This window comes from Indicator indicator, chromosome 24, assembly GCF_027791375.1.
Source record: "Indicator indicator isolate 239-I01 chromosome 24, UM_Iind_1.1, whole genome shotgun sequence".
In the NCBI taxonomy this organism is placed as follows: Eukaryota; Metazoa; Chordata; class Aves; order Piciformes; family Indicatoridae; genus Indicator; species Indicator indicator.
The window spans coordinates 7,298,492-7,325,830 of record NC_072033.1 but is presented as its reverse complement, the minus strand read 5'-3'; the positions used below and the strand labels follow the sequence as shown (position 1 = coordinate 7,325,830).

At 40.0% G+C, this 27,339-nt stretch overlaps 1 protein-coding gene across 2 annotated transcripts in view; it reads left to right on the top strand.

The window, feature by feature from the left end:
• RIPOR3 (RIPOR family member 3) overlaps positions 1-27,339 on the top strand; it is a 52,623-nt gene that overhangs the window by 10,908 nt on the left and 14,376 nt on the right. The window contains exons 2-11 of one of the 2 annotated variants that reach the window (XM_054392059.1): positions 9,970-10,086; positions 14,010-14,156; positions 17,035-17,113; positions 17,879-17,902; positions 18,954-19,007; positions 19,715-19,864; positions 20,353-20,416; positions 20,808-20,851; positions 21,586-21,711; positions 23,602-23,747. In XM_054392059.1, the coding sequence (XP_054248034.1) occupies positions 9,986-10,086; positions 14,010-14,156; positions 17,035-17,113; positions 17,879-17,902; positions 18,954-19,007; positions 19,715-19,864; positions 20,353-20,416; positions 20,808-20,851; positions 21,586-21,711; positions 23,602-23,747 (935 nt within the window). In that variant the 5' untranslated portion in view covers positions 9,970-9,985. Of the gene's footprint in view, positions 1-9,969; positions 10,087-14,009; positions 14,157-17,034; positions 17,114-17,857; positions 17,903-18,953; positions 19,008-19,714; positions 19,865-20,352; positions 20,417-20,807; positions 20,852-21,585; positions 21,712-23,601; positions 23,748-27,339 lie in introns of both variants that reach the window. The other variant, XM_054392058.1, reaches the window with a different exon arrangement.

Sequence of the window (27,339 nt, the reverse complement as noted above, 5' to 3'; positions counted from 1 at the left end):
ACTAGGGCCCCACTAAACCTAGTTTCCTCTGTGTGTAATGACTGTGTATCACAAAACCTTATACAGCAGAAGATTCTTTTTTTGCTCCTGTGGCAAAGGACCCTCTCTGTACTGCAAGGGTACATACTGATTAAGATCATATTAAAAATATTTTTTTAAAGAAGCTTAATCTAGAGAGAAAACCTTCTGCATCTTTCCTATGGAAAGCCATCACTAATGCATTTTTCCAGTGTGAGTGCCAAATAATGACTACAAGGGTCTTGTTCATCCTCTCTCTGAAATTATGGCAAAGCTCCCAACGACTTTAATGAGAGCAAGATTGGGCAGAGAAGTGGTGGTCTGAAAAACTTTACCTATCTTCAAACTAGCAGCAGAAGACAATTTATATTTGAAGAACACACTGATGGGCAAAGTTAGTTAAAAAAAGAAAATTCCATGTTTAGTCAGATTTCTGTCAGAAGCTAGGGTTTTCACAGCATCTGATCTTAAATAATTGTTCTATTTTATGTCTTGAAAATGGTGATTTAGGGTCTTTTCACATCTGCTAAATGCAAAGGAGATACAGGGGCAAGTCCCAAACTTCTGTAAATGGATTGATTTGAATAGAGCTAGGGCAGCTCGTACAGAGGATCTGGCCTGCTCTCTGTGGGGTACTCGTGTGAGTTCAGGGAGTAGGTCTGACACTGGCATGAACAGGACTGTGAAGTGGAAGTGCTTTGAAGCTAGTACAGCAGTGTAAATTTTCATCATCAGAGGAACTGCCATCCTTCTCCCTTCCCCTTATGTGGAAACACCATTTTTTTCTGCATTCCTCCCATAATTCCAAATTCAAAATCTAGACAGAACCTTTCCTGACCTATCTCTTTCATATTCCTGTCTTCTTTAGCTTAAAGGGGGTTAAACATCTGTTTCCAAGTACAGCTGTGTGGTTAGTATGTAGGCCTTGGGTTTGTGTTTTGTTTTGTTTTTCTTTTCTTCTCTTTTTTTTTTTTCCCCTCCATACAAAAATCACTAAATCTGGTCATTTAAGACACGGATTTTATAGGAGCTAGAGTTGGGCTGTGCAAAGTTCACCTCATTAAAAACAAACCCAAACCAAATAAAACCAGAGAAATACAACATAAAAAACATGGGCCATGAATGTCAGAGCATATGTGTTAGGAATTGGTAAGAAATGAAGGGGAAAGTACAAATATATTCACACATGTTACAAGGTTCTTGGTTTCGTTTTTCCCCACAAGTAAAGTTTACATGCTTGTGGAGTGTCTACAGAAAGGGAACATTATTACAGAACCAGTGTTAGGGTTGCTATAATGCTCATTTGTTGAAAATATGAGTTCAAGTCTGTGTTAGAAGGTGCTGAGTAAATTCAGACTAGATAATATCTTTAAACATAACAACTAATTTGTTGATGCTTCAGCTATTAGCTAATCAATGAGATACATTCTAAATTGTTTTGATTTTGACATCTCTGAAAATTACTTCCTTTTTCATTGTCTTAGGAACTGTGATTTGCTAATCAGTTGTGGAAATACTGACTGAAAAAAAAAAATTCCATGTCTACTCAGCATTAAAGAAAATACTCTGCTTTAAAACATAAACCTTCTCTCTCCTGTTTCCCCCTTGGACATTTTCCGCCTTTCCCGGTGTTTTTTGGGATACTGATCCTAACAGCAATTTTGTTATTTCTGTGACACAAAATTGTCTTGGTAACATGGGAATTAAACATGGTTGCATTAGGAAGTTGATTTAATGGTTTAAATCTTAATAAAGTGAAGGATTTATTGATCAGACAACTAAATGAGAGAGAGCTTCTCCCAGTTCAGAGGCATGCCCCAGGACACATACGAGTGCATGGGGGTTCACAGACTTCAGTTTTTGAAGGTATCAAAATACATCCCCCACACATCAATTTTCACTATTACTGGGAGTTTGTCATCTGTTGTGGTTAATAAATTCTTCTCAGTGTAATAACCAAAACATCTATCTATTCATCATGGTGGTTTCTACTGAAACTTTGACTTGGGACTTTCCACAACCCTAAGGACTGATTGACCTGGAAATGGGCTTTTAGGAGGCTCCTGCCTCTTCCCTTTCTGAGGGATAGAGACATGATCACACCTGATAAGTCTATCTGTAACATATATTCAGAGACAGATTGGGGTAAACAAGGAGAATGGGACACGTATTACAGAAGAATGTTTCTAATTAAGGAGGAAACTCTCAAGGACAGAATTGGTAGGGTTCAGTGCCTTGCTGCCAGGCAAAGTGTTCTTTGTCAGAAATGGAAGAGCCTGTTCATCACTTGTAAATTGCTCTCCCTCAGCGCCATCTGCTTCTTCTCTTGTCAGGAATTTGTTTTTAAGTATTCATTATAATGTAGCTAACTGCAGACTCCAATTCTGCCAAAGCTGAGAAAGCTGCAAGTCAGGCTAGCGTGTGGAGCCTGCCACATTCCTGAACCTCTGATTCAGGCTTGCAAGTTTGTCATCAAGTTTGAAATTGAAACCAGAGGAGCTAGCAGCAAGCCCGGTGCTCATAAATCAGCTGATAATGGGTGAATTGTTCTGTGCCTTCCCCTAAGGAGGAAAGAAAACTCAATGCAAAAGTACTTACAGCAACTAGAAGAGCTATGGTGTAGGCAAACGTGGAGGAGCTCCATGTGGCTATATGAACATGCCACATACTGGCAAATGAAGTAAAGGAGGATTTGGGTTCTATGCAGTCCCTTACTCATTTCTTATTGCAACGTTACAAAAGAAAAAAAAAAAGAGTGAGATTTACAGCCAACCTTGATTGTGAGTAACATATTTCCATGAAAGAACTAGGCACAATACATCAGTGTGTGATCCGTGACAAGGTCTCCTTTGTGCTCCATTTGTTTGATATCTGCTGCCACTAGAGGGAGGTACAAAATTGACCACAAAATTATGTCTTGAAAAATAGTTTCCAGGTCATTAACTAAGTGCAGGCCAACATTTGCTGCTGGGATTCTACTGGAAAACTGGAATAAATGACTGATTAATTTCCTCTGGATGTGCACCAATGGCACTGAGAATAGAACTTGGATCTGTGTGCCTAGATGAAAACTAATTAGAAATACAGTAACATTTTGAATTGCAGGCTTGAAAAACAGGTCATCTTGGATTTGAAATTTGAGTCCTGTGTTCAAAGAACTACACTAGAAATGGTTACATCAGAGACAGCACCTCTAGCACAGGAGAAGCTATCTGAGGGGATCACTTATGATATTTAAATTTATTGCTGCATAAGAGACCTGGACTCCAGAACTTCATTTCCAGAAGCTGGCATAAAGCTATAGAAGGGCCTAATGACTAAAGCAATAACTTGGATCAAAGCCTTTTATCTGATTTCCTTTTTATGACTTGAATATGGCTAGGAGGAAAGCATGTCAGCTATGCAGTATTTAAATATATATATATTGAAAGTTGAATCTGCCTGGATAAAATTTGCAAAAGTATCAAAATGAGTTTGATACTCAGGCCCCATCTTTCAAAATACTGTAAACTATGGATATAGTTCTTATTAAAAATCAATCCAACTAGCTCCTAAGAACCTAATTTACTTTTGAGAATGGGATTATACTCCTGAATCACTTGAGCTTTTCAAAATACAACTCAAAAGATGTAGGTTTGGTGCGAATTCAAGCATACAAAATCCAAGTTAAATAATTTAATAATAATCTAAGTTAAACAGGTTTAGGTCAAGAAGTGCTGTGGAACACATGTGCAGCTATGCAGAGAAGCAAAATCTTCCACCTGCAGCAAAATTGCTATGCAATTGCTGACATTACTCAGTCTTAAACCAGAAAAAATGTCTGGTGAATATGCGTGGAAAAGAGATTGTTCATGGCTTTGTACTGCTCTATCCAGTAGACTTTGCAGCACTCTAGCTAAGCATGCATCTTTGGTAGATGGTTCCTTGCATGGATTGCATCTTTCTGTAAAGAAAGGTGAAAAAGTTCAGCTGTTGATTTATTCCCATTACATGAACCAGAGGATAGAAAGAGATGAGAAGGAATGAGATGGGAGAGCAGAAAAAGTGCAAGAGAGAAGCAATATTTACCTCTTAGTCCTTCAGAAACAAATGATAAAGAACCAAGAGGAAAATTTTCAAAAGCTCATCACAGGAAACTGTTTGTCTCCATTACCTCATTTTTTACAAACTTATTTTATGATATAAACCCAAAATACCAAACATTTTTCATACCTGTCACTGCAGTGACTCTTCCCCTGACTGTGTGGGACTAGTTGCAAGTTAAATGTGTTGGTGTGAGATACCAGTTCTAGATAAAGTGAATTACATCTAACCTCAGATTCTACTGTGAATCCTTGTGCTGGGAGTCCTTTCTATGGAAAGGATTTGTCTGAAGAAAGGATCCCTGTTCGAGTGTCACGCTATGTTGAGATGTGACATCAAGGGCACTTTCTGTTCTAATTCAAATGACTTTTCATCTCTAGACAAATAACCAGAGAGCTTTTTCTTAGTTCTGCCAATAACTGTATGTATAAATAGAATGTTTGTCTAAGTATTGAACAAAAATGCTTAAAATTTAAAGAGTTTTAGTCATAAATTTGGAATGTTTATCTAGCAAATTATACATTGCTACCAAGGTCAATGGTTTTCTAAAGAATGCTGAAGAGCAAAGATTAAATACAGTGTGCATTTTCCCAGTGGATTCAACACTGTGCTGCACACAAGATGGTCACTTTATTCTTCAGTCAGCCTTCATTACATCTACCTTTAGAGTAATTAGGGCTGAGACATGATGTTATCACTTCTCAGGAGCTTCATTAAATTTAATGGTCTGGATTCTTTAGATGTCCAATGCTGCAAAGTAAATGCTAAGGTCTAGAAATTTCCAGCCTGTTCCATGGTACATTAAAATCACAAAAAGTTTCAGTGGTTCAGGCCCAGCTGAGCCCGAAGACTTTCCAAGTTTTTGTTCCAAGTTCCAAGTGTTTGACAGTGTTATAATATGTTGTGGCAATCTGATTTATGTTTTTTCTTTATCAGTGTCATGAAACACTTAAATGGCATTGTTTGCTGTTGTGTTTTGAAATGGATACCACCCACCATAAGGATTCAGAAGTGTTAGTTAATTCCATTGTTCCTCAGTTTTGAAATAAATGAGAGGAAGAAAAATAATTGGTGTTACATCAATGTAATGGTAGATAAATGTACTCAGTTTGCAAAAGCAGCCTTAAATTTGACGTATGTTAGAAAATTTCTGGTGTAAATATACTAGAGTTGTCTTTTCACCTATTGGGTGTTTGCAATGTATACTTACGTCAGGTAAAATACTAATACAGATGCAATTATAGCAACAAACCAGGTTATTGTGGTGGAGTTTAAGACAAATTCAGGGAAATAGAATGAGTAACTTAACGCCTTTGACTTAAGGTTTCTTTGAAACAGCAGATGATTAGTTGGAATCACAGATAATTTCTGTACTAAGTCCAGAGAACATCTCTAAAGCCCTAAATGTTCATCTGCTTGAATCAGTACTGATTTTGATTACCTACAGTGAAAGCTGAGTTTCGGTGGAAATGGTATAGAACCAATACCCACTAGTGGCAAATTGTTTGGCTGTCATGGAGCTGAAGTGAACTGTATAAAACTGTGCTCTAAAAAGACATAGATTCTAGGTGGTAGCCCTGCAACAAAATCTGGTTGCTATGATATGCAGAAATGTACTTACTAAGAGGATCCTCCATGTAGCCACAATAATAAGCCACCTATTTTAGGGTTAAGACTGTAGTCCCAACAATAAAATGTTGAGTACATCTGATATTGAGAAAAGGATTCTGTTATGATAATAAAAAAATTAAATCAACTCTGTCCCATTTCCACAAGACAGAATGGCTTTATTGTGCTTTACAAGTAAAACTAATGCAATATTTACAAATAAAACTATATAGAAAAATAGTAGTCTAAAAATGTAAGGAAAAAGTTAGCATCAGGTGGTATAAGACAAATGGCTGTGCTCACAAAACATCCAGAATCACAAACACGATCCTAAGGCACTCCAGTGATTGGCATTTGATAGGTTGTGGTCAGTCATTCTGCTTATTTTCTTTAGTGGCTAATAATTTGCTCCATTTCAAACTGGCTTAATTTTATTAGACAGCTGCTGCTTGCTGAAGCCAGTCAACAGTGGGTACTGCCATACTAGTGAGATCTGTAGCCACCCGTTGCCAAGGCTATCAACTCAATGTGAGCTGAAGGAAGCAGAAGTCTGGGGTAAGTTTTGCAGGCACACAACTGGGAGCAAGAGTATCTCTCTTAACCAATTAGTCATTTGCAGCTGGAACATTACGGATTTTAAGGAAACATGAATACCGTACTCTAGCCTCAGTTCACCAAGTTCAAGTGAACCTCTTGGAGATACTAAAAGAAAGACATGGCTACTAATTTAAAGGACAAAACATGAGCAGAAGTATTTTGCAAGAAGGCTGTGAGTCATATTTTCCTCATAAAATCGTTGAAACCATTGTGCCCAGAAACAATTAAATATGTGACTAGGCCTGGAAAAGTTTAGCCATAAACATAAACAGACACCAGCTTTTTATTTGTAGAGGATGAAGGTCATTTGGCTTGAGGAACAGCCTAATACTGACAAGGACAAAGCGGAACATGCAGTTTGTACTCACTACTGCATAGAAGCTCCAATGCTTGGCATCCCTACATGTCCAGGTAACATTGGAGGTTGAGTGACAATAGCCTCTTAGGGCAAATAATTGAAATAGGGACAAATGTACTCCTTTAATTTGAAAAGACATTTATTCTTTTATACCAAAAATACATTTCTGAGACTTACAAAACTGCAGGTATTAAAATGTTTGAGTCTGTTAGTACCTGGCACTTTGGAGATCTGTTTCAGAGCCACAAGCTTTATCAGGCTTTTTGAAGATTCCTTGTTTTTTCCAGCAGTTCAGTGTTTCTACTGTCCCTGGGAATAGGCTCCTTCAGACTGCCTGATGTTCTTGTGCTCTGCATATGCCATCCCTTAGCTAGCTACTGTATTCACATTCTGTGCTTTGAGGAAGGTTAAAAGAGAGGAAGTTCCTCTGCTTCCCTGAGTATAATCTCTGAATTTATGAGATTGGGAGACACTGGCCTCCACAGCAGAGGTCACAGGTTGGAAGACAGATTTGAACTCAGCTTTGTCAGGGATCCTTACCTGATTTATTTCTAGCCTAAAGGGAGAGTTGAGTTTGAGATACATCCAGATGCTTTTTCTCAGGGGCAGTTGTAATGTAGCTCAGCACTTTCATACAGACACTCTGGCTACCAAAAGGCTCTGTTTAAACAACTGCATTTATAAATCTTTCTTACAAATATAATGTTGTCTTGATATCCTTCTTATGGTCTTCTAATCAGAAGTGTGAAATGAGCCGTAAGATTTCTTCCTTGCTACAAAAAATATATATGCAGGTGTGTACCAAGTGGTATTTGACTTTGTCAGCCTTATTTCAAAGTAAGAAAGATAACCCCTATAATGGTGTTTTCCTAACATTATTTAAATTCTTTTCATATTTGTAAGAGGAGCTGAAAATCTGTTTGTGAACTGCTTTTGAATGTAGCTAGGCGTTAGAGCAGAACATGACAGGGTCAGTGGCCGTGAGGACTGAGCTCTGTGCAGTTATGAAAAACAAACAACCCATGAGAATTTTTGATGCTTGTGGCTGTGTTGCAAGTGAGGTCCAATTCATCTCTCATTTCTCTTAATTTGCAGCAATGCATCTTCTCAAGTCTAGAATTATATTTGATTTATAGAAACACATGTGGCTACAGAATCACGTCTAGGCAATTTAAGCAATTAATTTCTTTCACTAACAAAGTTTCAGGGGTCTGTTCATTTCCAACTTCATTCTTCACAGTTCAGTATCACAGATCTTTACTTTGGGGGTCTTCTCATAGTTTTCCAGTTTCTGTTGGCTGTCAAAGGTCTACCTGTTTTTGTTTGGTTGTTATTATCTACATGCTTCAAAGGCTTTCAGTCTCATTCTATGCAGGCTTTAGGAGTCCTGTGAAATTAGTCAAGCTTTTCTGCACTTTTTTTCCTCCTTTTTGTTCAGGAACTAACTTTCCCAAGTTAAAGAGCTGAGGAATAGACCCTGGGAATCTGGCCTAGCCTTGATGAGGGCTGTGGTCAATAACCATGAGGCTATTCCTTTAATTTCTTCCTTTAACAGCTTGTTACACAATTGCATTTTTCAGTAAGTTGCATGTTTTTCAGTCTAATGATCCTTTTGATGGGGTGGCTCTTCACAGGCTTCAGTGTCTGAAAACTAGAGGAAAGAATGGAAAATATTTTGAAAATTCAACTTGCAAGTACATTCTCTGATTAAGGGTATTAAGGAGGCATCCTTTTAAAGCAAGAGAATGTGAGTGCTATACAGTTTGATTAGAAGGTGATTAAGATGCACCTATTTTTTTCCATGTAATAGTTGGTTATTGAAGCTATGGAGTCATGTGGGCTTCAATGCACTGAATACAAAACAGCTAGCCATGCCTAACACCTCCTTGGACAAACTAGTTAGCTTGCAAAGCAGGTAGCTGTTTGGCTCAAATGTATCATTTTCACATCTCATCTAAAATCTTTTGCTTGTTTTTCACAGATGTATTCATGAGCTTGGCACAGCACAGAGAGTAGGCAAAGAAATGGAAATCTTAGACCTTAGCTCAGGGAAATGACTCAGTGGCTTCTAATGAAAGAAGTCTCTCTGTAGTATCTCTCCTTGTGAAAATCCATGCCAACATTTGTTACTTCTTTGGTAGATAATGGTACCTAAAGCAAAGTTGCTTCCAGCAATTCCCTGTACTTGTAGACTAGACCAGAGTTAGCAAAACACTCTCAAATCTCACTCCTCTCAGGGAGTGTATTTAATCATTCATTTCTTTATATGCAGTCTGGGGGAGCATTGAGCACTGAGCGTTGCTCTCCAAGTTAGTGGCAGAGCCACAGTAAGAGTCTTCATATTTCTGGGCTTCGAGCCTGACTAATGGTAGCCATACTGGGGGAATATTGTCATACATAAGGGTTGAGTGTGGATGCTTCTTTCCAGTATCTACTCTATTCACTGTTCCTCAGAGCACATTGTGTAATGTGGGACATGGAACATGCAGGGCTTTTTATTGGAGATTGTACAGCTCTACAAACAGATACTCCAGCTTTTCATTTTACTCAGTTTTACTCAGTTGTGGTGTTTACTTTACACCAGCTTGAAGGGGAAAGGAAGGGAATTTTTCTGTATATTAACTGTCTGGGTGATTTTCTACAGCTGTGTTGAAGGATATGTCTGTTACTTATACTGTAACTTGGATTCTATAGACATATGGCAGAGAACATAATTCTCCAGAAAACAAAAGGGTTTGAGGGATGGAAAACAGAAGAGAGCAATCCAAGAGAAATCCTGTCAGAAGAGGAACATGAACCTGAAATTTACTGCTTAAACCAGACTTCTACTATGGGCTTAAGTCTCACACTCAGCCAGTTCTACCATTGATTTCAGTGTAGCTCTGCATAGATGCAAGGAACTGCTTTTTGACTAAGTCTGGAGCTTAAGTATTGTTCTGGCGTCCAAACTGATTTGGGAATATATTGGTTGGCCTGAGCTCCTTAAGCAGTGGGACAATTACAGGATTTTTAAAAATCAGAAATGTAGAGAGCTTGTGAATTGAGGCTGTTCTGGCTTTTACATAATAAGTTTGTAAAATCAATCAGAAATTGAAGAGGGCATGAGAGATTTCATTTAGACTATTCAGTCCTTTATCAATTGTGTTGTGGATGACAACAGAGGAAACGTGTATAGCAGACAAGTGGGAGTTTTTATTTAATCTGCTGTCTGTTGTTCTGACTTTCCATTTCTGTGCATCTCAGCACTTGCAGCAGCACAGTTGTCAAGGAGGTTTTAACTCATCTGTTTTTTCTGTTTATTTCAGAATCCAATAGACAATCATGTCGGTCAAACTCACGTTTGTGTCTCCTGCTGATGGGGGGGGTATCAGCAGGAGTTGTTCCTTCACTGGATTCAGCACTGTGCAAAGCAGGAAATTAGCGTAAGTAGCACAAAATTAAAAGCATCTGATTATTTGAGCAACAGCCCTTAGGTACTCTCAATGTGTTTTTTTAACCTAAGGGATCTGTGTGTCAAAGTTGTTTCTTAACTGCTTCTTAAAACTATTGCACGTTGTCACATTTCACTGAGAAAGAGACATACTTCACCCCACGCTGTGGCACTGCTATGCAGGCTGTACTCCAGGGCTGGCTGGGTTTCAGAGGTTATGTATCAGGCTGTTAATAGCATCCATTTCTTCTAGAAACATGAAGGGCCACAACCCGTCTTGTTAGCAGCCCAGTACTAACTAATGTTTTCTGCCTAAAAGCTGAACAGTTATGATAATGAAAAGTCTCATGAACCTTTAAAAACATGGAGCTCTTAATAGTGAATCCTGGCAACATATGTGACTGAAGCTAACTGAAGTTCTCCTACAGTTATTAACTAACTATAATGCCAGAGCAGCATCATATGAGAGGAAGGGCTGCTTCCTAGCAGTGCCACAAATGAGAGGAAGGGAAGAATACAAATGAGCCAAGGAGGCCACTGCAAAATCACTGCTAGCAGAAACAGGTCTGTAGTACAGCCAAGGCTGCAGTCCAGTCATCCAGTCTTCAGTCAAGCTCTGTAATTGCTAAGCTACCCTGCACTGTTTTTCCCTTTTTGCTTGTGATAAATTGTTGTGTAGCATTGCTTTATGTAGATAACTGTGCACATTTTCTACCACAAATGCTCTTGTTCTTTTTGTGAATTCAGTGATCCCTGTATAGCCTGTCAAATGCTTTTAGAAGATATGATATGTAAGTGGAAAATTAATGTGATATCTGACTGTCCATGCATGCTACAACAAAGTGAATCATTTGGCGGTATCACACAGATGTATTGGAAAGTATTGCACTCAAAACAGTCCTGTTGTGTACCAATGAAATGCCTGACTCGTGTCATAAAATGTCTTCTCAAAGAACCAAATGACTGAATTAACCTCTTAGTTAAACACAGCATGGTGAAGCACAAGTTTGTGATATAATCAAGAATTCTAAACGTCCATTTATATGAATATGGTGTGGAAGCTGAAAAGTAGTATTGCACCTAGCAAAGATCAGACAACTACTATCACAACAATCACTATGATCCTGAGAAAAATTGCTGCCAATAAATTATATGTTATATAAATTATCTAAGTTCAAGTGCATAGTGGGAGTTTGAGCAGGGAAAGCAATGGACAGCTATTTCTCCAACAAAGGCGTAGTTCAGCAGCATAGAAATGCCCTAAACAGAAGAGTTCATGCAGCCCTGAAGATTATTATGTTACTTGTAGGTGCAAAAATGTCTAACCAAATGCCTCTTTTTATGCATCTTTTTATGATGTTGCTTTTCATTATTTAAGTGTTTAGACAGACAATTTTGTTCAGAAATCACTGCAATAAGGGAAATCTGTGTACTAGATACTCAGTCACAGCCCAGTGAGCACCCAAGAGCCTTCCCCAGCATAATGAAGAAATTTTTTAATCACCCTTTCCTGACTTATCTCTCCCTCAGGCACTGTTGCAAAGCACAGCAGGAGATTGCAGGGGCCCTATGCAAGGTCTGTCCAAAGGATGACACACAAATCAGGTCCACATGGAGATCCTTAAGCAGATGCTAAATATACTTCTGCATTTCTTTAGCAACTTCCTTTTGAGGCTCTGTCAGACACACTATTTCATTTTGCCTCACAATGGTCTCTACAGGAAGTAAATATCACTACTGTTATCTATAAAGTGGGAAATCTGATACTTAAATTATTAAGTTCACAAGGGAAAGCAACAACACAGCATCTAGCTTTGAGCTACTGTCCCTAAAGGCCAATGTCAGCCACTTAATTTTTCTACGAAATGTATGAAAATGGGATTCTTAACATCAGTGTACAGTCTGTATGGGCTACATCAGTCTGTAGGGGACACTGAGGAAAACAAAGAGTTTTAAATCCCAGTCCTGTCTGCAGTGCGTAGATGCTACACTCTAAGAGAAGGGAAATGGTTTCCTGAATTTAGGATTTGAAGTCCAGAACTCTGAAGGTAAATATGAAAGTCCTTTCCTTTCCAAAAATAAATAAAATCCAGGAGTAATTTGAGCTTTTTAATTTCAAAAGCTAGAATTATCTAATATATTCCATGTGCAATCTTGCTAACCAGAATGCTCATCTAAAGCATGGAACTGGATGTCATTTCCTTCTTTGCATGAAGGAATTTTAGGTGATGATCCCTCTAGGAGAACTGTTCTTATTAGCTAGACTGTCCCTTCCAGTATTTTTCCTACTGAAACCCTTTCACTTTGCATGGAATACTCAGAATCATTATCTTAAGAAAGAAAACAGTATTACTGTAAGTTTCTAATTTAACAGTTTGATTCCTCATTATACGTAACCTGAGCTCCAAATGGTTTGGTTAATTAATACTGTACATTAAGCCATCATAAAAAAAAAAAAAGATAATCATTAAGGTGAAGGAATTAAACATACAAAAATGTTTGGCAGTGCCCAATTTTATCAGGTTTTTTGCAGATTAGATGTTAAAAAATGGAGTTAAGTGGGAATTTAGCACCAGAATAATTAATTACTCAAAAGGTTTCTATAATAGGACTGGGGACATCTCTCAGGTGTGCTGAGCCTAGGATTTAATGACCAAGCTCCATAATCTCCTTAGGCCTTCAGTCACATGTGCAGAATTTAAACCAGCCAGTGGCTACATGTTAAGCCTGTTGACATTAATCATTGCTCCAGGTGAGCCTAATTTAGGATAGAGCTTGTAAAGAAGGTGGAAAGCTTCCCTGAGAGTGACCAGTTGGCTTGTCTTGGCTCAGCTTGGCAGAATGAGAAACTTCTTGGGATAATGTTCTTTTAAGTGGCTTGATTTAGGGGGATTATTGATAAAACTTTATAAAAAATAGTCAAGACTTAGAAGAGCATACAGCTAGAGGTAAGCCAGGCAGGAATCTGAATGGAAAAGAGCTATTTGCAGAGAGTTAATTTCCTGGTTTATATGTTTTATATGTATGTATTTAACTAATGGCTTGGGGTGTTCTAACTCTTTAGGCTAGCGCCAAAAATCCTGTTGGGGGAGACTTTTGTTAGAAGTGCTCTTTAATTTTGTTTCTGCAGTTAGTTTTAAGAGTAAGTGAGGTGTTAGACATCATAAAAAAAAGCACCTTGATGATGGTATGCAATCTGGGCTTGGTAGGTTGCTTTTCTAAATGGTGGTAAGCCATCATTTAAATAGATGGTAGCTGCAGGCAAGGAAGTAGCTATTTCTGAAGGCTTTTTATGCCAGCTTTATCAGTTAGACCTTGAGCAGATCAAAAATTTGTTGCCTTGTTTTCCTGAATTGCAAGTGAGTCAGAAGGGAAATGTCCTTGTACTGCAGTGTGGCTTACTTGACTAGCTCTGTAGTTGACCCAAGAGCTGGTGTGAATGTGCCTGCAGATGTAGGGCCTGGGCCAGCTGCCATGCATGTCTGTTAAGAGCAGTATGAGCACTAACTTGTTATTAACCTGTTATACAAATGAGCTTTGCTTTTTCTTGCTCAGCGCTCCCACACACCTTCCCAAAGAAATGGGGACCTGCAGTTAGTCTTTGAAATGGATAGAGAAGAACCACTGGGCTCCTCAAACTTGTGTCAAGCTTAGAGAAGGACGTGTTTCTTATTGAAATCATTAGTGTTGAAGTCACAAAAAAACCTTTCAGTAGGTATTTAGGGCCCGTCCTTAACTTTCTAGTTTTAGCTGTGAAAGTATTCTCAGTGATTACAAGAGTTTTGGGTTGTTTTTTTTTTTTTTTGAGTAAAGGAATATGTGATTGGACTCAAGACTTGTAGCTTGGAAGCTTTGTAAGTGAGGCATCTCCTTCCAGGTAATGTTTTTTCTCATATTTCTTTCCTTTTTCTACAGGAAATCTCTCAGCAGAAGTTCAGTGAGATCAAGAATGTCACTGAGATCCCCCAAGGCTTATAATTCCCTGCAGAAGGGAGCAGTCATCTGGGATCCAAAGCCACTGCAGGTGAAGAAAATTTTTGAAGCTTTGAAGAAAGGACTTAAGTAAGGACTTTTAAAATACTGTAATTTGCCTTACCTAGTCATGCTGCTTAAGTCTGTATTGCTGTTCTCTGTCTCTATCTGGCATCTCTAAACATGCATAGTGACTTTCTCAGACACTGGCTTGGGACCTAGTAAAACAAGTTTCCTTCCCTCCCAGATAGTCTGCTCCCAAAGAAAGTGCTCAGATGTTTTTGTTTGTTACTATTTTGTTACACTTCTCTAAATAGTCAGTGACTGGTAGAACTGGGGGAAATTCTCCATCTCTTGGGAAGCAGCTGAGCTCTGTTGAGAAAGGGATGTTTTCAGAGTGTGTGGGGTGGCGGGCAGGAAGCCTGCAGGTGAGGGAGAAACTTGAATAAGGATGGGACAGCCAGTCCTGGGGTAACTGGTAGAAAGTTTCTGGGGAGGGAGTTTGCTTTGACTCAGCAAGCTGACTTAAAACCAAGGCTGAAAGCAAGGGTGTGCCCTGCAAGCACATGGTGGGGAGGCTGGTTCATAAACCATGCTGATGGGAGAACACTTAAAGAATTAGATATTTTAGTGTTGAAGGTGGGTTTCAGGATTTTTTTTTTTTCCTCACTCTTTTAATGGAATTAAACTCTGAAGTTCAAAAGTAGTTGCTCATCACTAGATGGCTTGTTGTAAGGGAAAGGTCTAAACAGATCCACCTGAAATTTCAGCTGACTTGAGGTGATGAAGCAACTGTAGTATAACTCCATCTTATGCCAATGGAGGCAATGTCTTGCTTTAAATGTAGTGCTACTTCAGAGCCTTTATTAGGATTGACTGTGCAGTCAGTGTTACATCAGTACAGACTTGAGTTAAAGGGTTAAGACCAAATTTGTTCATCATCTTCATCTGGGAGGTGTGGGGTGCATACAACAGACATAAAGGAGACCAAGGGATTGGCTGGCAATCTGCATTTAGGGTACTCTGGCTTTGAGGAAGCTGTCAGTTACCTCATAGAAATGCTGATATTATTCAGTTCTGACATGGCAAATGAAACATGGGTAAGTTTGTTCTCTTGGGTATTGCAGACCAGAAAGGAAGTTGTGGGAAGTGCTGTTTGCCTCTATTGTGACTGAAATGGGCTAACCTTTAACTGAGTCCTCAAATCTGATCTAAAATACACATCTTAAATTGTTGATGTTAATGGGTCTAGTCTAATATCATGGGAATTTCATTTACACCCTGAGGCTACTACTGGAAGATAAGATACTAGGAAGATTAAAATACTTTGGATCTGTAAACCCTATACCTCTTTTTTTCTGGCATTCTGCCCACAGCAGAACTGTTGTTCCTTTTGCTGCTGTCTTCAGAATTTAGCTACTGTATTAATTCTGAACATAGTTTGTTTTCTTAAGCAAAGAACATAAAATGCATTGTAACACTGTTGTAAACTCAGATGTGTTACATTTGTATCCCAATAAAGCCTATGAAGTCTTAGGCCTAAATATATCAGTCAGTGTCTTGTTACTGCATTTAGATTTAAAGCAAATAATGAAACCAAATGTGTTTTGCAGAGTTTAGAATTTATCAGAGCTTGGGGAGAAGGAACCATACAGTGGATCAGAATTTGTTCCCAGTTCTGCAGGGAATGCAATGTGAGCAGACTCCTGCCAAAACTGAGTAGCTAACTAATTGACTGAAGAAACGTACAGAAAACAACTGTATCAAATAGCAATGCAAAGTCCAACTTTTAAGTAGATGCAGACTAAGTCCTCTTGGTGCTGCAGTGACTTGAATTTTTAGTACAGAGCATGTTTTACGTGCCTGTTTCTTTATAGCTATAGCAAGTAAGTCTTTATCTGTTAACCATCTGGGTACCATTCCAATAACTCTTTATTCTGTTAACCATCTGGGTACCATTTCATCAAGCTGGCAATTCTAACACATATATCTAAAAGTGATGAAGCTCTTCTAAAAAGAAAGTGAACTCTTTCTGCCACCAGTTTTGGCTGCTTCTGCACCAAGCTGTTAATGCACAGTGTAAAGAGCAGGCAGCTGAATGCTGGAGCCACTGGGGTGTCTTGGGGGAACTTGTTTTGTAAAAGTAAGAAAATGAAATGTGTCAAACCAAATGTGAAGAAGTGTAGCTGTCTGAAATGAGGCTGACTGCTCAGACTGTCTTGTGTAGTATTTACCCTTTTAAGCATAAGAGGAAAAAGTTACCTAAATCAGTGTTGGAAGCAGATCATCTTAGCAGACATAGCTGGGAACTCCTAAGGGACAACAGTTGCATGCAAGCAGCTCTGTAGGAGCCAACTGGCACCAAGTGCTTCACACCTTGCAAAATAGTTCCCATTCTGGAAAAAGTAATGGTTACATGAAGACATTGTCTAGCATACTAAAAGATGGTGTTCAGCTCTGCTCACTGAAACACTAAGATGTGCCCTACCTTACATGCAGGGTGCTACTGTGAACTTCATTTTGTAGTGCCAGTGTTTCATGATGGGATCCTTTGACTTTGTAAGGTGGAATTGGTTGATGAATTCTTACTCCTCAGTAAGAAAAGGCTTGCTCAACAAATGAACTGGTCTCCTACCTTACAGAAAAGTTTCCAGAAGTCCAGACAGGAACAGTTAGAGAAATCTGAAAAGAAGCTCTTTAAATGTTAGGTAACAGTAAAAAGCATCTGCTGGCACTTGTGTACAGACACTTCTCTAAGAGTTTCTGTAGAAATATTTGTCTACGGAAACTACCCCTTCTCATCCCTTGACCTATGTCTATATAGTCATTCACATCTCTAGAGAATAAAACAAGAGAAGCCTTCTAGAGAAGGAAGTTGCTTTGTAACATCCTGCCAAAGCAGTGTTTGGGGAGGTGTTATAATGGATGTACCAGAAAAAATGTAACTCTAGGTTCTCTTCCTCTCCAGCGAGTACTTGGAAGCACATCAGGCAGAATTGGATTATCTCTCTGGACGACACAAAGATACGAAAAGGAACTCCAGATTGGTAAGATGCTTTTAATGTTAAGTACTTTGATGACTTTCAAGTCACAAAAATAGATGCCTTCTCATACCTGGGATTCCCAGGGGTTTTCCAGGCACTGAGGTGAGTTGCAGCAAGACATCACCATCAGAAATGTACCAAAGAAAGTTAGCTCTAGATAACGAGACTTAAACTTGAGATTTCTCACTCTCAATATCCAACAGTGTTCTTCAGAGAGAATCCCAGTAAAGGAAAACTATCTCCTTGTTTAGTGTCTGTTTAGTGATCAGTGTTTGTACTGACCTCTGTATGGACAGAGATGAAGATGACGATCAGACTTTGTTTTCCATAGTGAATGTGTCCTTGTAACCCAGATTCTGTCTTGTTCTCAGCTTCCTAAAAATAACTTCAGCAACAGTGCTAGTGAAAAGGCAACTCACAGATCCAGCTTCATCTTTCATTTGGGAAATAATAGCTAGATTAAAAAACAAACAAACAAACTCCCCCCCTGCCCCCAAGCTCTCATGTACCTTGACCAGTGTCCAAGTCCTTGTTACAGCTGATGGTGAGAGTCTTGCTGACTCTTTTTAAGCATCTGCAAAACCAAAACAAGAAATCATGCACAGAAAGTGAAACTAATATAAATGTTGGATTGTCTCACAATAAGAAAGGCATCTTGATTTAGTGTAGCTTAATGTGTATAGCAAGTCTTGCAGTAAATATGAAAGTGTTGTTAATAGGCACAAATGCACATGCTCTCCTGTTCAGTTTGTGCTATTTCTCTTTCAGGCTTTCTACTACGACCTGGATAAGGTAAGGCTATTGAGGATGAGATGAAATGTTGTAAACAGAGAAAAATGGATGATCTCTACTGTGTTACTTAAATCTTTTTTGATGATCTGGATGAGGGAATTGATTCCATCATCAGTAAGTTTGCAGACACCAAGTTAGGAGCAGGTGTTGATCTGCTGGAGGGTTAGGAGGGCCCTGCAGAGGGATCTTGACAGGCTGGATGGGTGGACAGAGACCAGTGGGATGAAATTTAACAAGACTAAGTGCAGGGTTCTACACTTCAGCCACAACAACCCCAAGCAGCACTACAGGCTGGGGACAGAGTGGCTGAAGAGCAGCCAGACAGAAAGGGACCTGGGGGTGCTGGTTGATAGTAGGCTGAACATGAGCCAGCAGTGTGCCCAGGTGGGCAGGAGAGCCAATGGCATCCTGGCCTGCATCAGGAATAGTGTAGCCAGCAGGACAAGGGAGGTTATTCTTCTCCTGTACTCAGCAGTGGTCAGGCCACACCTTGAGTACTGTGTCCAGTTCTGGGCCCCTCAGTTTAAGAAAGATATTGAGGTACTGGAACCTGTCCAGAGAAGGGCAACAAAGCTTATGAGGGGCCTGGAACACAAGCCCTATGAGGAGAGACTGAGGGAGCTGGGGGTGTTTAGTCTGGAGAAGAGTAGGCTCAGGGGGGACCTCATTGCTGTCTACAACTACCTGAAGGGAGGTTGTAGCCAGGTAGGGGTTGGTCTCTTCTCCCAGGCAACCAGCAGCAGAATGAGGGAACACAGTCTCCAGTTGTGCCAGGGGAGGTATAGGCTGGATGTTAGGAGGAAGTTCTTCACAGAGAGGTTTGCCATTGGGATGTGCTGCCCAGGGAGGTGGTGGAGTCACCATCCCTGGAGATCTTCAAGAGAAGACTGGATGAGGCACTTAGTGCCATGGTCTAGTGGATTGGTTAGGGTTGGGTAATTGGTTGGACTGGATGATCTTGGAGGCCTCTTCCAACCTGGTTGATTCTATGATTCTAAAGCCATGTTTAAGAAATAATTTCTCAAGTCCCTCTCTTTCCCCTATTCTGAAGCAAATCCGCTCTGTGGAGAGATACATCAGAAAGCTGGAGTTCCACATAAGCAAGGTAAGGGGTTTTATATCTTGTACTTGTAAGGCTTGCACTGCTATGTAAGCAAACTATCCAAATAGAAAATGCTTGGCTTATGATTCATCTGAAAAGGAATAATGCTGGGTACTTTCTGAAAGCTTTAACAACTCTTTTTACACAAGGAGAGGATTTTTATTTATTTCTTTTCTTGAATGAGTCTATTCAAGCTGGAAGTTGGGCACAACCCAACCTGAGTTTGCCTGTGAAATCAGTTTACATACCCTGCCAGTTTCTTCACAAAACATGGCTGTGGGATGTTCAGCCTCCTTCCCACAAGAGGCCAAAAGAGCATCTCTGTAGAGTGCACATCTGCTGTCTGCCCTCTGCTTCCAAAGGAATCAAACCTCTCCTCTGACAGGTGTAGCTAAACTGTATTTAGGGAATCAATTTTCTGCTCCCTAAGTAATTTTTCCCTGATCTGTCACTCTCTACTCCTTATCTTCTAGCCTGAGAATAGCAAGGCAAATTGTTTCCTTGCTTTTTATTGCAGGAGTGCCTACAAACTGTTGCACTCACATCGGTCTGTAAAATGCAGGAGCTGCAGGATTCTGCAGTACTATGATAACAGGATTTGGTTGGGGTTTTTTGCCAGGAAGTAACATGCTGATCTTACTTCCCAAATTTTATTAGAACTATGCCAAGGTAATTCTTGTTCGTTCTTTCCCCACCCCTGAATCTTAAAGGTAGAAGAACTCTATGAAGCTTACTGTATCCAGTGCAGGCTACGAGATGGGGCCACTAATATGAAACATGCCTTTTCCTTGTCTCCTTCCACCAAAGCCTCCAGAGAAAGCCTAGTAGAGCTCTACAAGAACTTCCAAGAGTGCACAGAGGTAGGAAATGCTACAGACATGCAATGAAGACCTGACTGGTCCTTAGCAGAAGTGTACTAGGACTTGCTACTGACTACATTTTTTTTTTCTTTTTTTAATGGTGAGGGTTAAAAAATGTGTGAATGAAATACAGATACAAAGTGTGCACTGCACCTCCTGAATTCTGTACTCCGTTTTTTGGTGACTTGAATTCTGTACTCTCGTTTTTTGCACCTATGCAGCTTGGCTTTATGGGTCCATTATGACTTCCACTGGAAGTGATGGGATGAGAACTGAATAATGAATGGGCTCTGCTGTTTTTATAAAACAAGCAGTGGAAGGCATCTGACAGCAAATGGCTCAAGCAGTCCCACTCATCTGTGTAGTTGCAAAAAAAAAAAAAAAGGGGCCAAAGTCTTTTAAGGACGGGACAAGAAAATGGCATATATGGGAAGATAGCTACTGGGCACTGCTTTTCAGTCACAGTGACTGCTCAGTCTTTCTTCTAGGACATGTGCTTTATAGAAAGTGCGTTGGAGGTCCATTTGGGAGAGTTTCACTTGAAGATGAAAGGTATGTTCCTCTCTTGTTCCCCTCATGACTCATCATTGATTTAGGATTTCCTATGTAGCAATCTGATCCATAGGGAGTCCATTTATTCAGTGTCAGTTGTTTTCTCTGGCTTTCCTGAACAGAATTTTGGCAGCTGCCTTTTTGCTTCAGCACTGTAACACAGCTCTGCAATGGTATTTGATATTTGAGCACAAAAGCTGACAAGCTTTCTTTACTCAGCTCAGTCAAAGTTTGTCCTTTTAAGAGCATTTTGGGCTGGTGACATAGCTTGTGCACAGACCTGAGCACAGGAGGGTGTTGGCCAGGCAGTCTCTTTATTTATTGAAGGCTGAGGCTTTGGGGGACGTTGTAAAAACTCCACAAGTATTAGGAATTTTCCTTCTCTTTTCAGGGTTGGTGGGCTTTGCACGTCTCTGCCCGGGGGACCAGTATGAGGTGCAGTATACAGCAATTCATTTTGTCCTTTATTTTACTGCTGTGAGCTTGCAGGAAAGGAGCAAGAGAGCAAGGGTTCAACATATAAAAGGGGAGAGGGAGGCAGGCTGGGATAAAGCTAACTGATGAGAACAATGGTTTGGTGCATTCATTAGATACTCTGCCCTCTGAGACTGAGTGGGGGAAGATGGGATTCAAGCATTATGGGAGGTTTAAAAGTTTGCAGTGATTGTTTGGTGATTTTTTTTTTTTTTTTGGTTGGTTTGGGTTTTGGTGGGGTTTTTGTTTGTTTTGTGTGGGTTTGTTTTGTTTTTCCAAACTAACCTGTCAAGTCTGTCTTCAGAGTTGCCCTGGATTCAAGTAACTGTTGCTGCCTATTTCTTGGAAGATTTCCCTTGGTGTCTTAGCATCTCACTGGATTGCTCTCCTACTTCTGACAGTTCCAAATGAATTCCAGTGTGCCTTGTATTTCAGTATATACTACTGAAATACATTGCTGTGCAATGTAGTTTTGCAGTTGTTCTAGAATGGGTGGGATGTCATTGGGTACTGAGTTAAGGTGCAACCTTAGTCTCTTCCTCCAATCTTCTAGCTTTATCCAAATTCCTAAATGTGTTGTGATCAAAGGAATGATTTTTGTCTCTGTGGTGCTGGAACAGTGTGAGGCCTAAAGACTGAAGGGAGCATGCTGGGGATATGTTAACTCAGCATCTTATTTTCTTCATGGTTTCCAGGTGTTTGTGCGACTGGGGCGCCAAAAGTGGAGGTTGAAAGGCAAGATTGAGACTGATGACAGCCAAACGTGGGATGAGGAAGAAAAGATTTTTATACCCAATCTTCATGAGAAGTTTGAAATCAAGGTGTGGTGTATAATGGTTGGATTGGAGTCAGTGGGTTAATATGGTCTTCTGTCATACTCCTTACTTATTAGGCTACCAAGCGATTGTCAAAATTCTTATATAGTTTTCCTTTCCTAGCTATGTAGAAATGACAATGTTCTGATCACTGAGCAGACCTTCCACTTCTGGTTTTGTGTTGCTCCTGGCAGTCATGATTGTAGCAGTGCATCTGCTTTCCCATGTTCTGGAGTCTGGTATCTGTCATTGTCTTCTTGGTTTGTTTTAAAGAAAATTCCTAGATCAATATCTGGACTTTTCTGTGTTGAAGTCTAGATGTGCAGATAAAAAGATGTGTATGTATGTATTGTTTATAGCACCCATGTGGAGTATTAAGTACCTGGAGTTCTGTTCTCTATTGAAAAAGAGAAATATGCATGTAGAAAACATAGATTGCTGCACATGTGTGTGTACCCCTAGGAGGAAGGCTTGTGTTTTTCATAGACCCTTGTGTAGCTGCCCTGGCATTGATTCTGGCACTTACCAAGCAGGTGGAGTTAATCCTTGAACAGCATTTCCACTGTAGTCTGGCATCTTTCATGGGCTGGGCTCTGCAGCATGCCTTGTCAACCTAAAAGGAGCTGAGATCGAAGGCTGTGCTGGATCCTATTCTGCTAGGAAAGTGTGCCAGTGAAGGGTTTCAAGTCTTGGCAGCTGTGTTAAAGCAGCTATTGCAATGTTCCCCTCCTATCTGGCAGCAGGAACTAGGTTACATAGGAGAGACTCTTTGGCATCTTGCCGGCACAGCCTTTGGAAATGTGCTTGTAACGCATTTTTTTGCTGCCACTGCTCAATGAAGATCAGGTGAGAGGCTAATTCAGGTCTCTGTTTTCCCATAATAGTTTTGAAAACTTGTCTTACTTTGTGTGACAATGATAAGTTTTACTCTTTTTGTCAGCTTATGAAAGTCTACTGACTAATGTTCTCCACACCCTCCTGCTCTTTCCACTTCATGCTTAATAATCTTTGCCCAGTACGAATAACATAGCAGGTTTTAAAAGAAAATTAAAATAGAGAAGTGCCAAAGAGTGTTCCAAGAGGAGCCTAGCAACAAAACTTTTGCAAGTTCTTAAAGGAGATGGAGGCATGTAACTAATTCCTGAAGTGGACTTTGGGCACTTCTAAAATTCTGTGCTGACTCTGATGCTTTATATGCATCTAGAGCAATTGGATCTTAATTGGGTGTACAGTTTTCAGGAAATGTTTGATTAGATTTTTTTTTAAGTAGCTGAAGAAACAAAGTGCCAGGCTGAAAAAAATCCCACAAGCCTGTAACTGCATTGATAACAAACTTTGAGTCTCCTGCAGAGCTAGAGGAAAGAACTGGCATGTTAAAGTTCTGATTATGGTCCACAGCTGAGCTCAGATGTTTAGAAGGGTCACAGTGGATGCAGGCAGTTGTGCTTCCAGATTCTTTAGGCAATTGAGAGCTGAAGTAGTCTGGTGTAGGTAAGCTAATAGACTTCTTTGTGATAAAGTACTATCATAAAAACATCTAATATATAGACAAGCTGGACTCAGTGCTGTAAATACCAACTGCTTGTACACATACCAGAGCTAGAGTTGCCAAATTTCAGACTAACTTTCCTCTTTTCTTAAAATCACAGTCGGTCAGAGGTGCTGTACAGCTCTGCCTCTCTCCAACTTGTAGAACTCCTTTCCCCTTTGCTAGCCATCTATAACATGTTCCTTGTGGAGATACTGGCTCACAGCACTTTAGGAGCCAAGAACTGTGTCAAGGTTTTAAGTTTGTGGTATCAGAGCAGATCTGAGCCTGGAGAGTTCTCTTTTCCATGCACATGATTTGGGATAGTCTGGAAATATGAAAATGGGTATTGTTGTCTGTCCCTGCAGGTGACAGAGCTGCGAGGACTGGCCACTATTCTAGTTGGTGTCGTGACATGTGACAGCATAAACTTCTTTACAACCAAGCCTCAGGCAATCATTGTGGATATAACCGAACTGGGCACAATCAAGCTGCAGCTAGAGGTCCTCTGGAAGTAAGTACAAGCTTCAGATGAAAAAAATCTGGAGCTAAACATTGGAAATAAATGCAAGATTCCCAAGTGTGTCACTTAGTGACATTCAACAGCAGTCATCTTTGTTTGCAGAGCGGGTGCGGGATAGATAGCAGCCACATGCTTCCTCAGAGCAGCCTCAGCCACTGTGCCTGACCTCTGACTCTGTGGGATCTGTCCTCAGGAAGGGGAGGGGGAAAGAGAAGCAATTTCTATGACTCTTCAGAAGCAATTTCTATAACCCTTCAGTTCTGCGATGCTGCAGAGCCGTAGCCAGCCACATGAGCTGACCGGAAGGCTTTTGCTTAGCTCACTGCTCTCCAGAATGAGCATTCAAACCTCACTCCAAGCAATGCATCTATAAAACATGAACCATCTTAAAGATGATGAAATGAAACTGAAAATAGCAGCATGTGGGCACAGCTGGAGGAAGAAAAGCTGACATTTTAGAGCAATCACTATTACCAGGGCACACTTTGTTAAAAATGAAACTTTCCCAAAGACTTAGCACCTTCATATTTGTGCTGTGATTGCAGTTATTGATATAATATGGATCTAAGTGTTTGTGCGCTGCAGGGAAGCTTGGTTACAGATGTGCTTTTAAAATAGCTGAGTATTGTTATAGTGCTTGTGATTTGTTACATTGTTTTATGATTTAAATCTGTACATTGATTTTTATTTTTAGTGGATTACAGATATTAAAACAAATTCTCACTTTTCTGGATGCTGCACTTTAATCTTCTTCCCTCTACGCACGCTACTACAGATTTTGGAGTTAGTATCATTATATCTGCTTTATGGGACTATCAGTCCATACTGAGACTTGTCTGCAACAAATCAAAACTTTTTAGCCTATTTCCATTCCCCACCATTGTCCAGGGGTTAAACCTGGCCATCTTAGTGAAGTGGCCAATTAAATAGCACTCTGCTTGCACTTTTGGATCCATATGCTCTCTGCAGTCCTCAGTTCTTCACAACCCAGCATCGCAAAGAGATGTTTGAACACACCTCCATGATAAGCTCCTTCTTGAAAGCTCACTTTATGATAACTTGTGGATCTAGGCTGTCTCCAGGAAAAGCAGAAATAAAACAGTGTTTAGGTTAGGAAGAGCAGGGAGCTATGCTTTGCAAGACAGACTCACCTGTGACTCAGCCTTATGCACCTCTTCTCCAGTCATGCTGGTTGCTTGGCCTCTTAAAAATTACCCCGACCTAAGAAAGCTTGTATGTGTTGAATGTCTGCTAAATGTGCCCCAAAACCAAACAGATCTTTCAGTAAGAGAAACATTTCCCTGCCATCAAGCTAAAGCAACAAATATATTTAACAATCAGACTTTATTGTTTTTAGGTCCTAATACTCTGTTTTCATTGTTTGACTCAAACCTCCTCACTCTCTTAGAAGCAACTAACAGCACAAATGCCACAAAAGTTTTCTGTTGCAATTGCTGCTTAAATGCTGATAAACAGTTTCAAACCATCACAAGGTTGCATTGCTGGGGTTGGGGAAAGAAAAGCTTTATTCATGAGCATACTATTTTCTAACTGTCTTTTGTGTATGCTGTGCTTCTTGACATTAACTGTTGACTTGTATGTGCAGTTGGGCTGGAAAATAAGTCTTGCAACCACATCTGAAAGTTGTTTTCAAATGTACACATTGATCCAAGTCAATGAGGAATAAACTCAGCAGAGTTTTGCCACACCTTTTATTTCTGACACTTTATCCTCCTGAGATCTAACAATAGGCATCAGTATATGTTTTGTTTTGGTGAGGTGCTGCAGCTGCTCTGAGACTTTTAAGGCCTCTGTTTCCTGTTTTAGAAGCTGAGCTGCTAATTGGTTGAGTTACAAAGTCTCATTCCAGAAGCTTGCTGTGATCTTGCATTATAGGCCTTCTGAAACTTCCTCTTAGTCATGCCAGTTTGTTTGCAATCTCATTTGAATTTGAAAGCAAAGATATTTGGTGATGGAGTCATTGAAAAATGTGAAATGGGGATTGTGTGAACAGCATTATAAAATTAGAATTTTTTTTTTTTAAATTGAGGTAGTTCTTTGAAAGACTGCCCTTTTAAATGAAGGCTGATTAAAGTAGTCTGTTTTGAAATGTGTATATCTTAGTATTGGGGAAGGAAGTAGAGAAGAGGGGCAGGGGAGGATAGATGAGCTCTTGTCCACTCCTAATGAAGTCTGGTGCCTTTAATTGCCATCTCGCATCCATGCCAACAAAACTTGCTTTGGGTTTAACCTGGATGTAAAGTGATCAAAGGCTCTACAGTTTCAGAGAAAGCAAGTACTGCAGACAGAACCCTCTGTTGCAGAGATGCTTCTCTTATATAGGAAGTCTCCTTGAATTCAAGCCAAACATCTTAAGTTTTACTTGTGCAGTGAAGGAGATGCCTTCTTTATTGAACTGGGTCTAAAATCTGCCCTAATATGAGAAGTGCTGCACTGAGAGATGGCACCTCCATAGAGGAGTTTGGAAGAAATCACTTCTAACCTCTTCTTGTTAACCCACATAAATAGCACCTAACAGATAAGTTCTGTTTGCTGGATCTAGCTGCTTGCCTTTCCTCACTGTCAATAATTTGCATAAATTAGTATGCCCATAAGTTTTTCTTCCAAAAAGACTGTGAGGGAAACGCCTTCCTCTTCTGGGACACTACATTTTCTCAGGTGATAGCCTAAATCTCCAAGGCAAATGATACTTGTGACTAATTTTTCTAGAAAAAATACAATTCAAATTCTGTTGACACTCGATTGTTGCAGGAACTTGCAGCTTTGAGAGCATCTGTTGACTGGCAAGATGAGCACTCCTGTGGCATTTGAGAAAACCATCACAGCTTTTAGAGCTGGCAAGAGTTGAGCTGGGAGCAGGATTAGTGGGGATGCACTTTCTTTGGAAGTTAATGCCCACATGGCATTTTTCAGTGCATGAGAAAACTCTGCCCTTGGGTCTCTGCTGTGTTTAAGCTTTGTGCAGTTGTTGGTATCTTACCAAGTGGATTCTCCAGGGTGTTTCTTCACAGAACTGGCAGGCCCCTCCTCTTTGACAGCCTATTTGCTCAAGTTGTTTACAGAAATGAGAAGCTGTGTGGTGATAACTCCTGGTGTTTCTATTTTCAAAGACAGGGCATTCAAAATAACAGCTGCTTTTCCTTTGATTTAAGAATAACTGAACAGATGCAGCTGATTTGCCCAAACTTCACTGAGAGGCAAGCTTTCAGTCTAGACCTGCTTTGTGAGAAATCCAAATGTAGATCACTCTTCCTTTCCAAATGTATATTTTCTTTAAATAGGCCACTAGTCTTCTGGGCTCTAACAAAAGTTCCTTCAGTTCCTTTATAAAATATGCCATGAAGGGTGAGAATGAGCTTGGGCCTGTTGCAGAACAGTTTTGTTGGCCAGTTTGGCAGAAGACTTTGGGTTTTTTTGCCAACCTAAACAGCAGTCTAAATTCTGTCTCTCACATGAAGGACAAAGAGAAAGCTTGTATTCTCTTTTCAGAACTTCAGTTAGCTCCCTGTCCTGGGATCTAAGGGTACCAGCCAGAACCACTCTTATGATTTCTGTCTGCTTT